Source organism: Xiphophorus couchianus, chromosome 1 (assembly GCF_001444195.1).
Source record: "Xiphophorus couchianus chromosome 1, X_couchianus-1.0, whole genome shotgun sequence".
NCBI classification, from domain to species: Eukaryota; Metazoa; Chordata; class Actinopteri; order Cyprinodontiformes; family Poeciliidae; genus Xiphophorus; species Xiphophorus couchianus.
In genome coordinates this window covers 1,628,073-1,645,734 of record NC_040228.1, presented here as the reverse complement: position 1 = coordinate 1,645,734, position 17,662 = coordinate 1,628,073, and the positions used below count along the sequence as shown (strand labels likewise).

Below are 17,662 nucleotides of genomic sequence, written 5' to 3'. Positions count from 1 at the left end.
TTGCTACTCCCACCTTTTTTCTGTTTTTTTTTTTTTTGATGTAGCAGTAGTTGCTAAGTGATGATGTAGTAATAATTTATTGTGTGGAGCTGGCGACTCTGACGTGTGGAAGCAGAAAAAGAGGACTTGTCCTTGCTGTTCTGCTTGAACCCCACGGCTCTGGAAGCCATGTTCTCATTTAACCTTTTCTATCTGAATAGAAGGAAAAACATAGTTTGACCTGCGCTGTGGGAAGGCTGACCAGCAGCTGGGATCTGGGCCAAAACAGCAGCAGCTTCAGCTTAAATAGAAAGGTAAACATACACCTGTTCACCTGCGAGCATATCTCAATGTCAGCTTTATTATAGAGTACTAAAACATGAATATTAAACATGTAAACATTAAAATCTAGAGCATTAGAGGAGAACTTTTCATGTAATCTAGCTGCAGAATCTTTGAAGATTATTGGAGGAAAATGATGGGAATATTTTACATCATGAAAAAGACACTCAAGAAAAGACACAAAACTGGAATAATTACACTGTAACCACAGCAACCAAAGGCAGCTTCATATTCTAAGCTGGATGAACCTGAGGCGCCATATCAGCAAACACAAAGTCACTAATTCACAGTAAAAGCTATAATAGAAGTTAACTGGAGTCAAAAATCAGCTGATTTTTAAAATATTTTTTCAGTTTTGATCCACCTGACAGAAAGCCAACAAATGTTTAATTAATGCTGTCTGGAGTGTGGAAGTTGTTACTGAGGAAGGCAGACTTGAAGCTGTTTTCATCTTCATTAAAGTGAAATGAAGTTAGGGGAAGCCCAGAGGAGAAAGGAAACAGCATTTTCTACAAGGTGTTGGCAAATCAAATTATTTTGTATTTTATCTAAAAAAAGAAACTCTTTTCTCATCGTTGACACTGTCAGATACAGTCACTTAAACAGCCGGTAAGTGACTGAAAACCAACACGGCTTCAGTTATACAATATTTGTTTTGTGTACATCTCCACCCACCCATAACAGGAAACTGAAAGTCAACAAGAACGTCAACAATAAGATTCAACACTTTGTGTGATGTCACAAAGTGTATAAATATAAATATTTAATGATTATGCTGGATAAATTATTTCCAGTGCAGAAAACTTCTTACCGTCGTTATCAAAACGGAAATAAGAATCAGCTGACATTGATTTTTTCAGGTCAATGCTTTACTTATAACACATGTTGGAAATGAGACATAAATTCATATTAGTGCATCCCTAGGAAAACAAAACAATAAGAAGACATTCATAATTAGGTCTGTGGCAATACTCAATAAATCAAATAATTAATTAATCGCATGATAAATTAAAATGAGCTCAATAATTTCCATTTGCATTTATTGTTTTTCCTCTATTCTCTCTTTACACCAAAAACTGGATGATACAATTTTCAATCTGCTGCTTTAATTTCAACTAAATCCTTTTTTGAAGGACAATTTTGATTAGAGTCTTCATAATTATAACTTCTTGTGTTTCTGATCCCTGAGGGGAGACGTTTTTGTTTCATCTACGTCTCCAGGAAGTTGTACATTGTTGACTGTTTCAGGCTTAGAGAGATTTTCCATTTACAACTTCTTACTTCTAGATTTTTCAGATTGTAATTCTTCCCCTTCCTGGTTAGGTTTCTCTTTGGTTGTAGAGTCACGTTCTGCTTCACTAAACTTCACTGTTTTTTCCTCTTGATCATTCAGCATTTCAGAAGAAGCTTCAAAGCAATTTTGATTGTTGGAGACCTCAGGCAAATTATCCCCCTGGATGTTGTCTGGTTCAGGCAAGGTGAGACTGTTTTCTCCTGGATTTAATGGCTGTTTCTTCAGTTGTGGATTCACTGTCTTCAGGGTTTCAGGGACTGACTCTTCTTCAGTGAGCAGCTGTGGTGATGAGGTCATAGTGTCCTTGGAAAAGCTCTCCTTTTCTAAGGGAGCTACCTGCTCACCTTCTTTAGCTTTGATTAAAACATCTTTCATTTCAATATCTTCAACAGAAAAATGTAGATCTAATCTAGTTTCTACCTCAGGAAATGTTTTCCAAAATCTTCTTTGTGTACTTACACAAAGCTGCCTGATCGCCTAGTTTTTCTGGCAGAGAACTTCCATTGTTTTCCAAATTGTCCATGAAAAATGTCAGATCCACCGAAGCACCTGGCTCAGGGAAAGTTTTCCATAATATCTTTACATCCTTATTCTTAAATGGTCATTTGTTCCCTGGTTGACCCACTGTCTCCTGTGTTTTGGAGATGGATTCATTCTCAGTGACCAGTTGTAGAGCAAAGATCCCTGAGGGGAGAACTTGTACCATGGAACTTGTACCTTCCATGGTACAAGTTCCTTTTTCTAAGAAAGCTGCCTCATCATCTTGTTTTCCTGGCACAGAACTATCATGCTTTTCAACAACTTCAGTGGAAGATTCTGCACTCATTCAAATTGATGTTGCTTGGAAATTTTCTTCTGGGGTCTTGACATCCTTACATTGAATTGGTTCTGTCTTCTCAGGTTGATGCACAGCCTCCAGTGTTTTAGAGGTGGATTCTTTTTCGGTCGCCAGTGAAATGTTTTTTTGAGAAATCTTTTGGGCCTAGCTCATACACCCAATTTCCAAATGATATAATTTCCTTCTGTTTGTTGTCATTCTCCCATTTTACTGGTGTTTTCTTGACATTCTTATGCGTAAATGGCTGTTTCTTCCCTGTCACGGTTTCCCGAGGTTTAGAAGTGGATTCTTTTTCGGTCACCAGTGAAGCATCTCACTTGTCAGTATTATTGTTAGAAATCAAATTGGTTGGTGTGGGGTGTATGTTGCTCCTGCCGTGAGGCTGGACACCACACAGAAACCGATCAAACCCGTTATACTTTGGATTTTTTATCAGCTTGTGTGTAGTCTCTCAGGTTTTGAAAATCGGCCAACAATTCTAAGATTGTACCGTGTGAACCACATTTAATATCACAAAATTTCAAATACCTCTAAATCTTGAATTCTCAAATAAACTGAAAAGGAGGTGTCATGAATGTAGAAGAGGAGCACAGAGAAGGAGGAAATTTCAATCATTCCTTTCATTATTCTGAATGGGTAGAATGAGATTTTTAGCAAACAAATTGAATGAACTTCAAGTGCTAACATTAGTCCTTAAAAGAAGGGATTTTAGAAAACAGTACCAGAATATTAGAATTACAGAGTTATAAGAACTCATGGCAAAGTGCTGATAGTCATGATCACATTTGAACATGCCTATTGGACAGGTGTCTCTCATTCAGCAAATACAACAGAGATTCATTTTTAATGGCCGGTCACTTTGACCTATTGTCATAATTATCAGAGTCGGCTCCAAATGTCCTGATTAGGGATACTGCAGAGTAAACTTGTAGATAACTAAACACATCCTGTTTATCTTTATCTAGAAATATGGAAGCATGCTAAGCCTATAAACTGAGAGCAAAAGCAAACAATCTGCAACAATTATTTAACTACCGTAGTTAGAATTAATGTGTTTGGGAAACTCAAGAGGAAATTGGCAAGAAAGCCAAATTTGTGTGTGTGCATGTGCAGGGGTGAACATGTGTGTGGTTGCATCAGTGTCGTTCACCTTGGTTTCAGGTGCAGTTTGTAAGAACATCAAAGCCAGTGGAAAATCTAACACTACAGGCAATTAAAAAGGATTGTTTTGTGAAAAATTTAAAGCTCCCATTTAAAGCATAGCACGGTGCACTGCTTAGTTCCTCTTGTTTTCCATTGTTAGGAATATTTGTTACACTTTTGTAGCAAAGCCAGTTAATAATTGGCCTTCAAAAAATAACTCCATGGATATGTTGAGTTGTCTTATCTTTTTATGATTCTTTAAATAAATTCAGCAGAACGCATGCACTTATTCTCATCAGCTGTCATATAATCATATTATATGTTGGCAGGGATTTAGTGTATAAATCCACTGACCTTGTAGTGGGAGACCAGAGTCTGATAGGAGTCTGAAGGATCCGTTCTGATTGAAGTGGAAAAGTCATGTAAACCCTGAAAACATAAAATTTATACAAACTCTTCTGATTCTGTATTATTACTCATTCCATACTATTCATTTTACCATGTAAAAAAACATTGACAGAATATGATACGTTCTGCACCTGGCCACCGACCTCCACTCCATGTACTAATTTCAATGCTTCTGGAAAAAAAATAAATACCCACAGCTGAAGTCCAGGTATCTGTTTTAATTTAGCAAACTTCAGCTGAACACATTTTGTATGTTTTGATTGTATGAACTAACATGCATTTGATCACTCCTAGCACTACTCTGTTTTTGTTGTTGTTGTTGTTAAAAATAGCTAGAAATATTTTAGCATATTCTACTTGGTTTCCCATTGCCAAGTAGTTTATCTCCAGTTCTTCATCATAACAGACTCATCAAACCATCTTTGCTGTGAGTTTAAGTCGGTGGTTTCAGGTTCTCTTTCGATAGAAACTCTTCGCCTGATTCAGTTTTCGCCCATAAAAACAGACCAACAGCTAGATGATTACTGTCCTCTCTTTCAGGTATGATTGATTTATTTTCTTTAGCCTGTTGTGTCCCTTTTACTCTAAAAACTAGAATGATAATGCCTGTAACTTGGTGTCAGTTCATTGCTGGACTGAAATCTGTCGGATTATTGTGCTACAGTAACAAAAACTTGATGTCTATCGTCTTCAATTGTGCTTATTGGATCTTCTGTTTCAAACAGTTTGCTGCCATTTTGTTTGAAGTAACTAAGTAATTAGTTACTTTGTCTAATTACTAAAGTCTTTTTCCTCCATTTCAAGGAAAAAGACTAATTTCCTGACTAATTGAAACCAACTTTATTTCTACTGTGTTCTATAAAATCCACAAAACCTTCAGGTTGGTCCAGCAATAGAAAATTATTTCAGTGTTTTCATTATCCCTGCAGTTGTATAAACTTCCCAGTTAGACCTTTTTAAGCTGCATAGAAAACTTCCTCTCTCCTTTTTTTGAGACGATAGTATTCTTTAAAGTTAGATCTCTTTCTACTCTGTGTGTGTAGATAATTAGGGATGGGGAGTAAAATGAAAGTTCAAGTATGCTGAAGTAAGACTACGCCACTTATCATGGCTGTAATTACCATATTGAGTTTATAATAGAAATAAAGAATCAGGTTGCCCCTTCAGCTATCTGCTGGCTCACACATTGTCCTCCGCCTCCTCTCCTCCACACACACACACCCCCCACACACGCCCGCACACACAGAGCCTAATTTAATCCTTTTTTCATTGTTAGTATTTCACGTAACACACGAAGCCTTGCTCTCTTTAATACATGGTCATTACTTCAGTTTTTTCTCTTCTTCTGTCCTCTCTGAGGTTGTAAGTGAGTCGAACACCTATCTGGCTTTAGAGCCTTCCACTGGTTACTTTGGGATGATGATAATGTTTCAGAGCGACCAATGACTGCAGCCGTTTCATAGCTTCAGCTTAGACTCTGTGACTGTTAGATTTGGGCATTAATAGGAGACACTGAGGGCAGATAGAGCAGAGTGAAAAAGAAACGCAGGGATTTGCAGAGAAGCCATGGATAATTAAATTAAACAGATTAATAACGTCTTGTACTGTACACTCCTCAAACAGAGCTAATCTATTCTACTGTTAGAATAAATGTGAGGAACAGTACAGAGTGCAAAACTGAGTTTTTCTTTCAACAAATGGCCAATTTTGGTCTCTGTGTACTTCAGCCAACGATTAATTGATCACAAAATTAGTTGATGATTATTTCAATAATTGATTAATCATGATTCATTTCAGCATCCCAGGTCTTACAGCTGTAAGTGATACAGCTGTAAGTGTATCACTGTACAAAGTCGATTGTACATCAATCAATTTTTCATCATTTTTAATTGTAAAAACGTTTTAACAGCATAGCTTTTTTTCTTCCAGTTCACAATTATACACAACTTTTTGTTCATTTATCCCCAAATACCAATAAAATACATTGAATTTTGATACTATGATCTGAGAAAAGCCCAAGTGGTTTTCACACTTTGGCAAAACAAAGTAAGTCATGATAGATAGACTCATGATGACCAACAAAATGTTACCTGTTGATTGTGTTGCGTTCCTTGCAGTTCTGTGGAGAAAAATAATGTCATTGTTTGGTAGCATTTCAGAGGTTCTGCGTCTCACCCAGCAGTTTCTATGTCTCAGCTTTGAATATTATCCACCAAAGGGGCTGGAGGCATTGTTTCTGGCTCTGTAATGTCAAATCAATAGCTGGTGTGTTTCAGGTGTCACAAATGAAAAATACAAGCAGATTTGATCAATGTACAGGGGGGGATGACTGTGGGCTTGTACTGTTCTTGTAATACAAGACAGATCCATAATGCAGGTTCACAGGGTGACATTAGCCCATGAATCAAGAGGAATATCAGCACTCTGTTGGCACAGGATTGACGCATTACAATGACTGAGAATCAAAGGGTCAAAGGTTAAGAAACCGTCAAAACTGCCAAGAATGTCCCGTTGGAGTTGTTTAATAATTAAAAACACAGTTGGTGTGTCGCTCTTCTCTCCAAACGGATCAGGAGACGACAGGATAGAAACATGATGTCATAAAGAGGATAACCATCTGATAAGAATGAAACATTTTGACAGCTAACTGGGCGATAAACGAGACAAAGCTTTCCATCAAGTACAGGTTGAGTTTAATGTGTTCAGTGTAAATGTTAGGCGGGGATGTGTGTGCCTGAATAGAAAGGTATTTTATTCGGTCATAAATAAAATATTTATGACCAAATAAGTATTTTATTTGGTCATAAATAAATTAAAAAAAAATTTTATGGACGCTTCCTGTACAAAAAAGTGTTAATTATTTGTTTTCAGCCCTCTAGTTTAGATTCTTCATCAAAGCATTTTAGGTGCAGTATTTTATTTCAGCCACTGGGTGGCTTCATGTTCATATTTGTTACAGCTTGCTTTGAGTAGAGTGTTGCGGTTCTCAAGGCTGACTTCGTTCATAACTTCTTTCTATTGTGTGCGTCCATTGAATGTAAGTAATATTGTTGTTGATTTAGTTCGGTTTCGTAAATGTCTAAGAGCTGTATTTGTGCTTTGTCCCGTTGAATATTATGGTCGTTTGCTGTATTTTACTTGTATTGTTGAGAGCTAAAGTTAGCCGTTTAGCATTAAGCTATTAAGCTCGGTTAATTAGTTGCAGCTGTTATTTGTGTTACCAGTTTCAATTGAAATGCGTTATTTCTCTTGTATGTTTATCGTGTGACACTATTATTTGCAGGGTTTATTATTACTATTTATGTATAATTATTAATTATTAATTATTTACATTCTCATAGTCAGACATTAATACATTTATTCATTTGTGGAAATTAGGTTTATTTGTGAAAGGGTTTACAGACAAATTCTCATAATTTGTATTTGTTTATCTTTATAGGAAACCACACACACACACACACACACACCACACACACAAGTGCCCTTATATGTATGGCTGAACCTCCCGAGCTAATTAAAAACAAGTAAAGCTCATTTCTGGACTTGGACATTCTCTTCTTTCACTAACTCACCTGAACATATATATCAGCTGTTCTAACCCGACACCCTGGAGTGATTGTTTATCCACAACTGAACCAGCTTCAGTCTTCATTACACTTCCATTTAAAGCTTCCATTTAAAAAGCTTCAAAGACTGAATAAGTGTAATAAGTCTTATTCAGTTTTATTAGATTGAATAAGACCCTGCTATCAGGGTCTTATTCAAAACCCTGGTACCAGTGCAGGGTTTTGAATAAGACTGACAATAAAATGCACTGGATGAGATCAGATTTTGCACTGATTACAGTTTTCTGGCTGATCACCAATATTTAAAAACTGATTCTGTTTTTAATGCAGATACCAATTTTTTTTGTCTAAAATGTTGCTAAGTATAGCAACAAAGTTGCTAAGCTGGTAACAGCGGTTTGATTATTATTGCTCACACAAGTAAAAGGGGTCAGTGGCTGATTTTCAGACCTTCGCAGTGGATTTGATTGGTAGGTAAGATTTGTTTCTCATCTGTCGGTTGATTTCAGGTCAGCCAAAATTAAGGAAATCAAATCTGATTTATCGACTATTCAGTGCACCCCATTAGATATACTGTATATAATATTCTTTTTTATCATAAAAATATCAGATTACAGTCTCTACTTGGTACATATCACAACATGATGAATAAATGATCTGAGGATGGTAACCATGCCTGTTACCATCTAACAAGCTTGGTTACCACTGGAGACAGGTAAACTATCGCCTCCAATGACCTTCACAGATTTATTTTTAGTTCAACTATTAGATCGGATCCATCACTATATATAAGCTATTATCGTTGCGGATGTTCAATCCAGTTCATCTATAAATGCACATTAAAGAACATATAAACTGGACCAAAGTACTGAGATGCTGGTTGAGTCAATCAATAAATAAAATTGATTTGAAAAAATAAAAGCTATTAAAAATTCATCAAAGAAAGTGAAATTCCAATTCAATAAAAAAATTCTAACTAATTCATTTATCAACACAAATAAAATCAAATACCAATGAAGTTATATGGGTAGTCATTACTGATTTTTGTTTTTCTCTTTTTTGACAGCAGACACACTTCCACCAAACTAACATGATCTCTTCTTTTATTTATCATAGATTACAACATTTTTATTGCTTTGACATCATCTCAAGAGTTTAATAGACACTTTAGTGGATCTTTGACATTTTACGCATTTTCAAAGGGAGAAACGGACAGCACCCAGAATGGCTCCTTGAGGAACTCCACATGTGCAGTTGAAGAATGTCAATTACCTGAAATTAAAATCCTTTTTCTGTCTGCTGTGACCCAAAAGAACTTTTTTCCATGGTTTCTTAAAAATGTGAAAGGAAATGTTTTGATCTGGTCTCAGTTGTAAAAGTTTATTCCTGACTCAGCAGTTTAAAAGAAGCCCATTGGAAACTTTTACAGCTCTGGAGTATTCTGAAATCACAGAGAGAAAATGTTACATGTACTTTGTAGTTGGCCTTTGCGTTTTAAAAGCTGGCGCTCGCTTTTGTTCTTTTACTTTTAAGATGGTAAGACAGCGAGTAACCTTTTGCTTTAAAACTTGCTTAATGAGAATCCCTACAGCTCAGGGACAATTAGCAATCTGCTGGTTGCATTCCTGCCAATCAGACGTGAAGTGTGGCCCAGATCCTCTGAGTGATTCGACATTTGATGCTGGACTCGGCGCCCTTTCTTCACTGCTCAGGGTGAGGAACCGCTAGAGTCTGAAAGAGTGGCCTGGAAACCTTCATTCGAGTCATTCACCGTTTATTTCTAAAATTTTTGTGACATTTCATCTAAAATCAGGATATCTCACATAGAAACCTTCTTTGTGATCATATTTCGTTTTACATACTAAACTCATTTAGTTGTAAAATAAATGCAAATATCTTTAAAGCTTCTTTATAGTTCGCTTGGCTGCACTCCAGTTTCCACTTTGCAAAAGAAAAGTCCAAGTATCAATTATAACAATAATGTTAGTGAATGAAGGACACATTCATTTAGTTAACGATGAGTCATTAGTCTCAGGAGTTTGGTGCTGTTTTAACCGCTTCACACTCTCCATGTATCAGGTTTTATTATTTCTAGTAATTCTTTTATTTAATAATCATACATGCATCAGTGAAACATATAAGCGTCTCATTCGTATAAGGTCTGGTTTATCATGGTTAGTGTGTTTTTCATTGTGTTCTGTACAGTTGGAAATCATGAAAAATCATTTCAAAGAGCTTTACATCATAAAAATGTAATATAGTCACTAATTATGAAATAACTAATAAACATTTCATTTTGTCAAATGCCATCATCAAAATCATGAACACACATCAGATATATTGATCAATATATTCCATATATACATATGTTCCAGTTATTATGAACTAACTCAGCTGTTGTGAAGTTTTTGGGAGTTTGTTCCAGATTTGTGGTGCACAGAAGCTGGAGATCTGATTGGTCTGAAGGTTGATATGGCAACAAGAAATCTGCTTGTTCACATACCGCTGGTTGTTCAGGTTGTTCTTTTATATGAGAAGTTGGTTTTATTATAGAGTTCAATTTAGATAAAATCAATAACAAAGATATGCATTTATATTTTATTTACCTCTCCCTAACCTTGACCCACTAAGATTCTCCTTCCTCTCTGGACTGAATCCATTCATAATGACACCATCCATGTCTGCTCTCTGTGTTCCCAGCCATGTTTACTGAGGTACCCCATGACATGACTGCCCAGAGAGGCCGGGATGTGGAGATGGCCTGTTCCTTCAGAGGAGCAGGAACGCCGTCCTACTCACTGGAGATCCAGTGGTGGTACATCAGGAACCACGTAGAGTGGACGGACCAGCAGCCCTGGACGACTAATGAGGTACAAGAACTCTGACTGATCTGTGCACTTCACTGCAAAAACACAACACCACGTAATTTTGGTCTAGTTTCTAGTTCAAATAGCTAAGCATGCTTAAAATAAGACAAATCTAATTCATAAATAATTTTTCAGCAAGATATAGGAATTTGTTTAATTCCTTAATATTGAAAAAGCATGAAGTAAATACACATCAAGCTGATTATCCACTGGCTCATTATTTGACTGATAACATGGTAAAAATGTCATAGTGTGAATGGCAGCAGCTAAAAGTCTCAATTTTCACCACATTATGGTTTCATGTTTCACTCTTTAAGTTTTAAATGTATTATAGTAAAGTACCAGTCAAAACCTTATTCCACAGTGAGCTTTGTTTTTTGGGGGGTTTTTTGGTACCTTTCAGTCACAGAGTCAAACGTTTATGGATTGCTTATCTGAAAAGTATGCAGTAAATATAGAAATAATTTCTATAAAAAAAACTTCACAAAGTCACAGATTTTTGTTGGGCATTACCTTTGTCCTGTTGGATTGCTTAACTCCAGGTTTAAATGCAAACACTCAAAACAAAAGAAAGTGTGTGTTACATTTTAAAAGCCCGCTGAGTTTCAAATCAGGACAATAAAACTAATCTTTAATAAATATAATCACAGGAAATTGAATAAACAGCTCAGCACAGCAGCTTCACAAACATAAGCGTAGCATATTCTGACAGGCTCAGGCACACAATCTGTTGACTAAAGATTATTTCAGCTCAGGGTAATGTTATGATGAAGGGCTTCTCAGTGGAGTCTCCATATGTTTGGAAAAATGATAGATTTATGAAATTAACCACATAATTGTCCAACTAAACAGGAGGTTCACTCCTTCAGTTGCTAATATTGACATCAAATGTCTGCAATCAGTTAAAATTTAAACCTGTTGATTCTCTGACATTCTTCTGTTTTTCCAAGGTGTCTCCTGAGGAGGAAATGCTGAAGGATGCTACAAAGATCAGTGTGAGTCAGAGCGCTTCCTGGTGTCATGGTGTCTGTCTTTGTGTTACACAGTGTGTGTTATCACAGTTTTTCAGTTCCATGTGGCTCACAATGCGGCCGATGCTCCAGATCACACACTGACACTCAATCCTGATGTGTGTGTGGAATCACCGTATCACCAGAGTTTCGGCATCGCTGCTGCTCAACAGCGGCTCAGAGTCCTTCTGAGGCGTCCAGATTTTAAGAACCCTCCTTATCTTAACATGCACAATGATGCATCCCAATGACAAACTGACAGGGAGACGCCACAAAGGACGAAAAAGTCAAGAGTGCCTCATTATGTCGAAAAAATGTTGAAAACCTGGAAATTACTTTAACAGATTGATTTAATATACAGCAAATTATATTTAGATAATATTAATTTACTTTATGATGACAAAACTCAAGTTAAAGATGCAAACATTTAACTGATTTCCAATAAATTGTCAATTGATGGTTTATTAGATTAACATTAATTTGAATCAATTAACTAATAACGTCCACTTAGCCCTTTTTTTAGTTCTGTATTTTGGCTGCTGCTGGTCATCCTCAGTTGATACAGAAATGAAGATGGCGGGGTCATACCACAACAGGAAAGAGAAGCGGTCCAAACAGAGTCTGGTTTGGGATGCAAGTGCTCCTTAAATTTCAATGAAAATAGGATATTTAAACTGAAACTGTTTCATATATTTTAATATCTTATTTATCTATTCAGCAACCAGAAATGTTTATGTAACATTATATTTTATAAGTATGTCCACGTTTATTAATACAAGATAACAATTTTCAGGTTACTCAGTATTTAATATAGCCCACACAATATAAGGTTAGGATTTAATGCTTTTTCAAAATTCAGCATATAAAAAACTTAACCCGTGTATGTTATGGAACGACAGACGTCTCTTTTCATGTGAACGAAAACTCTGGTTCTTAAGAAAATGGCTACTTATCAATTAATCATTAGTTTTTCAATAAGATTGATTGACTTTAAATGAACTCTTTTATCAATAACCTGCATCCCCAAATTTTGATTGGATTTAAAATCAGAGCTTCAGAAGTAAAAAAAATATTCTGATATAATTTTCAGAAGAATTCACAACCATAAACATGAATCCTCTCTCCTTCCCCAGGCAGACAAGCTGCAGCGCGGCTGTAATGGAAGCACCAGCCTCTGTATGTGGGTGTGTGTGTGTGTGTGTGTGTGTGTGTGTGTGTGCGTGTGTTGTGTAGATGGAGTCGAACACTGCAGGCCACGTCGCTGTGAAAGCATTTGTTATGAGTTCTTGTTCAATGTATAAGACAGATCCGTATAAGTAAATACACAAACATGTTCACAAACACGCGGACTGCCGTTGAACACACACCCACCCACGCACGCCTACAGGCAGCGTAAGGAGAACAGAGGTATGTGATAAATGGGAGTCATATTTATGTCCTAATGATGTCCCACAGACTCATCCTCTCTGAGTGAGCAGCAGCTCCGCTCCGTTTCTCTGGGAGTGATGAACTCAGGAAAAAGAGTATTTTCACTATATGTGGAGGATTTCAGCCCCAAAGCTATCCTGAAGCTTTTATGTTGAACCATCTTTGTTTTACCTTCCGATCTTACATAAATATGTTCTATAAAGAATGAAGACAAAAGATGTGAAACATAGGCTAACATCCATGAGAAAGATCTGGTGAGTGATCACTATCCAACATAAATTATCAAAGGAAGGAAAGTTTCTGTTTCTGTTTGTGGGGTAAAGCTTTGGAGTGGTCTGAATGTCCAAATATGAAACGGTCAAATCACAACATGAAAACATGGTTGTTAATAGATATTAGACTAAAATGATTATTTTTATTATCAAATTATTACATGTAAAAAAAAAAGTTTCTCTGTCTTCTCCCAGTGCTAACATTATGAAATAACAATGCTACTACTAATGAAGAGAAACTTAAAATAATGAAGTAATAATATTAGCAATAATAAATTGAACAGCATCATGATAAACTCTTCATCTGTCGTTGCCAGGTTGTGAAGGTCGTGGGCAGCAACATCTCCCACAAGCTCCGCCTCTCCCGGGTCAAAGCGTCTGACGAAGGCACCTATGAATGCCGCGTGATCGACTTCAGCGACGAGGCCGGCGCCCGCCACCACCGCGTCAGAGCCTACCTGCAGGTGGTGCCAGAGAGCGCCGCTGCCGCCGGCCCCGAGCACGACACCAACTTCGAGGCCGGGGACGACACTAAGGCGGGGGCAGCGTTCACTGATGCAGAGCTGCACGGCGGTGGCCATCATCAGAACCATGGGCCCCACCTGGAGCACGGCAAGCGGCCCCAGGCAGTCCCCCATCATGGCCACAGCCACGGCGGGGGCGGGCCGCAACACAACGCCGCTAGGGAGCTTAAGAGGAGCGGCGCGGACAATAACCACAGTGACTGCTCCAACGAGCCGAGCTGCACTCTGTAAAGCCAGAGGTCACAGAACCAGATGTTTGGTCACAGAAAGCATCTTCCCTCTCACACAGAGCAGGCCTGAAGAAGCCCAGAATCCATAGAAACATCTAATATGGCTTGTAAAGAGCGCAAGGGGTGAACTGTGAGGGGGGAGTGGTTTTTATTTATGTTGATGCTGTGCAGAAGTCTAGATGAACTGGTTCCTGTGTGTAAACTGCCTGTAAAGCAGGGGGGTGGGGGGGAGTAGATATTGGCAGCTTTACTGTTTCTGATATCAGCATCCACAACTAGATAACCTACTAAAAAAAAGAAAAGACTTTAGTCTGTCTATTAACCAGTAAATAATATGTTGCTTATACGCCAGATCCTGTAAATGACATGATCACACCTTCCACTGCCTTATTGTCGCTCCATTCGCCCAGACAAACAGGATGTGGAATATTTTCTCACTGGTTCAATTCCAAGTGCTTTTATTCACACAGTCCTCTAAAGTCCAACATAAAAAACCTACTGATTTCTTTCTGGTCTCGGCTTCAGCTCTTGAGTTATTTTACTGTGTTTGTGTTCATGGATGTTGATGATGTAGATGCTGCGCACACTCAATAGTAATGAACTAGTAATGAACTTTCTGTCTGATCCAGGACAGATCCTGAATAGTTCACAGAGAATGGGGAGATTTCAATAAATAATATTAATAATAAAACATTACACATGATATTTTACAGTTCAGAAAGTAGAAATTTTCCACCCCACGTTCTCCTGCAGGGCCAAACAAATTAAACTGTTTCATGTTTTTTTTAAAGTCAGGAGAGGATTACACCTTAGACACTAAATTAATCAATTTAAATATGCCTCTACTTGTTGACGGTAAATATAAAACCAGACTGTGATCTCACTTTAATGTATAACCCTGCAAAAGGTATCTTTTGAAATTATATTTGTCACATTGTAACCACAAATTTCAGTGCATTTTATTTTATTTGGTATTTTATATCAAACATAAAGTGCAAAACAAATGCTATATAAATAATGTAGCATTACATTATTTTTTGAGGGGGAAATCTGAAAAGTGTTCATTTTCAAAGGAAATGCACTATACAAAGACAAAATCTTATGAAGTATTTTTAATCTAGTTTATATTATTTCTTTCATCTTATCTGCAATTTCGCACTACTTTGCGTTGGTTTATCACATAAAATTCCTGTAAAACATGAAGTTTGTGGCTAAAACCAGAAACTGTTCTCCTTACTGGAAAACTGTAAGGCTTTTGCACTGCGGCACAGTTTTATGGGGCAAATAATTTCTCTCTCAGCTTGGTTCTCTCACCCAGTGCTCATTGATAATATTTTCAAAAGCCTCAATCCTCTACAAGCCACTGTGTACATAAAACTGTATATTGCAAAAAACAAGTAAGTGCATGTTTAGTCATTTTCTTTAAAAAATCTTTTTCAATCAACATACACAAAGGCATTTTTGTCAACGTATGAGTTTTATTTATTTATTTATGTATTTTTTGTAAAGGACTCTGTCTGGTTTTATTCCTTTATTTATTGAAGTCTTGTCAGTTTGACATTTTTAAAAGCCATCCTTGTTGCGTTCCTGCTCTCCTAAAGTGCTGTACAGACAGAAGAATGAGTTTTTCTTCATAGCTGCTCAGAAAGGGGTTTTCCTCCCTGACAAATCTTAGTACTCTCACCGTTTCTGAAGCTTCTGGATGTGGAGCACTGGCAAGCACAGACCGCTGCAACTCTGGTGTAGTCTCAGAAAAACAATGCTTACTTGGAAATATTTCATTCTGATGGATCTACTAAAGCTGCAGTATGGACCTTTTATTAAAAAATGTTTTTTTTTTTTTTTACATATTTGTTCAAACTGTCACCATGTCATGACAGATAATTTGTGAAAAAGTTGAGTTTATCTTTTCCTACAGAAATACAGTGAGTATGGTAGATAAAAAGGTTTTTGTATTTCTCTGCCATTAGCATATTAGGCAGCGTGTACACAAGCATCATCAACAGCGCTAAGCCCCTCCTCCTGACTGATTGGAGCGATGCATTTCTGGAGACAATAATAGTAGCTCAGGGAAGAGGTGGATTATCTGTCTCACATTACACTGTCCAGGACATAGTAACTGCATTTCCATTACAAATGTAAACAAAACTTTGTCAATATTTAACTAAAATCGAAGAAACACAATTCCAAAATTACATTGTTTCCATTAAATAAGAAGCGCAATTAAAATTACGCGATAAGTCATTAAGGCCGTGGCGATGATGCCACGCGATAAGGCTGTGGCATCATCCTCCCACCACTTCCTGTTTTTTTTCTTTGTCATTTCCACCTGTAGTAAAACCCGGTTGTTGATCATCTGACTCGTGTGAAGCGGAAAGCAAAGTGTTTCCACTACAGATTTACAGAATACACTGATTTTGATCCAATCATGAAACCACCTCATGATAGCTCAAAATCTTATCAAAAAATGTGTTTGTTTCAATTAAGTGAATTTATTTTCATAATTCCAATTTGCACAATTCTATGGTCAATAAAAATATGTTTTTTTTTAGCAAATATGTAAAAAACATATTTGTGTAAAAGTCACCTACTGCAGCTTTGAGGCGCAGGGTGTTAATGTGCTAGAAAACCCCTTGGGCAATGAAAAAGAGAAATGTACGAAAACACTAAAACTGTTTCTGCTTTTTAAAATCTTCTTTTTCTCTCCAAGGCCACAAGCAGTCTTACCTCTGCTGTATCGACTGAAAGCAACAGCAGCAGTTCTGCTCCTGAGGGCAGTTGCTCTGTTTGCAGACAGAACAACGGATTTAATGAACCACCGTTTGATTTTCAAACTTTAGTTTGATGTTTCATCAAAAAACAAAAAATGGATCTCTGTTGAGGATGGGAGGTAACATGTACATTTCTTCTAGAAAGTTTGGTCTCACGCTAAGTGTATGCCTTTATCAAATGAAATAAATTGTATATGAAACCAGAATAAATTGGCTCTGGTTATTTACGTGAAAAAGCGACTGACCCTCATGAACTGTAGCTAAGCGGTTCTAATCAAGACTTTTTTCCTCTCTCTTCTTTGTCACCTCTGGTTTTGCTTTCAGCTCTCTGCATGTGTCTGTCTGCACACTTTAAAGAGAAACGGCGTTAAGCTGTTGACTGTGTGTAATGGGGATTGCCAAACACATCCCTCCCTCTGCAGCTGATGACTAATGGTGCTATTGTCAGCAATGTCAGCAGGATAAATAGCAACAGCACAGGAGGAGATAAAGAGGCGCCGTGCGGCGCTCGCTAGCATTAAAGCTGGGGCCAGCTAAATACAAAACATGTGACCATCTTGTCCCCAACACACATCAGACGCTGCATATGTACATTGATTACAGAGCAGGGAGGAAGGCAGCTTTCAGGGCTGAGGGGATGTGATAACAGAGGTGACTTCCTGTTTTTTTCATTTACACATGACCCTTTGACCCCTGCTGGATTTCAGTGTCATGATGTTCGTGTTACACAACATTGTCCTGAACAGGACAGAGCTCAGCCTTTCTCTGTGTAGTCAGCTGAAGGAAAAAAGGCCTTTTGCCCAAAAACCAGCAGCTGGAAATAATTTCAGTACAGCACTGAAAACAGCCAACATCTTCAACAATCACCTTTATCTGCTGTAAAACAGTTTAGTCTTCGGTGTGATTATGTTGGCCATAAGTTAATACTTCTGTATTAAAAATGTTTATTTTTTAAAACATGTCTTATGAAACACAATTTTTTGGGTGAAA

At 37.3% G+C, this 17,662-nt stretch overlaps 1 protein-coding gene across 3 annotated transcripts in view; it reads left to right on the top strand.

Annotated features, from left to right (window-relative positions):
* vstm2la (V-set and transmembrane domain containing 2 like a) overlaps positions 1 to 16,878 on the top strand; it is a 48,332-nt gene extending 31,454 nt beyond the window's left edge. Inside the window, exons 1-4 of one of the 3 annotated variants that reach the window (XM_028021476.1) lie at positions 211 to 293; positions 10,271 to 10,440; positions 11,388 to 11,432; positions 13,465 to 16,878. In XM_028021476.1, the coding sequence (XP_027877277.1) occupies positions 10,273 to 10,440; positions 11,388 to 11,432; positions 13,465 to 13,902 (651 nt within the window). In that variant the 5' untranslated portion in view covers positions 211 to 293; positions 10,271 to 10,272 and the 3' untranslated portion in view covers positions 13,903 to 16,878. Of the gene's footprint in view, positions 1 to 210; positions 294 to 9,989; positions 10,088 to 10,270; positions 10,441 to 11,387; positions 11,433 to 13,464 lie in introns of those variants that run through there. The other 2 variants (XM_028021466.1, XM_028021458.1) reach the window with 2 other exon arrangements.
* The last annotated feature ends 784 nt before the right edge of the window (positions 16,879 to 17,662 follow it).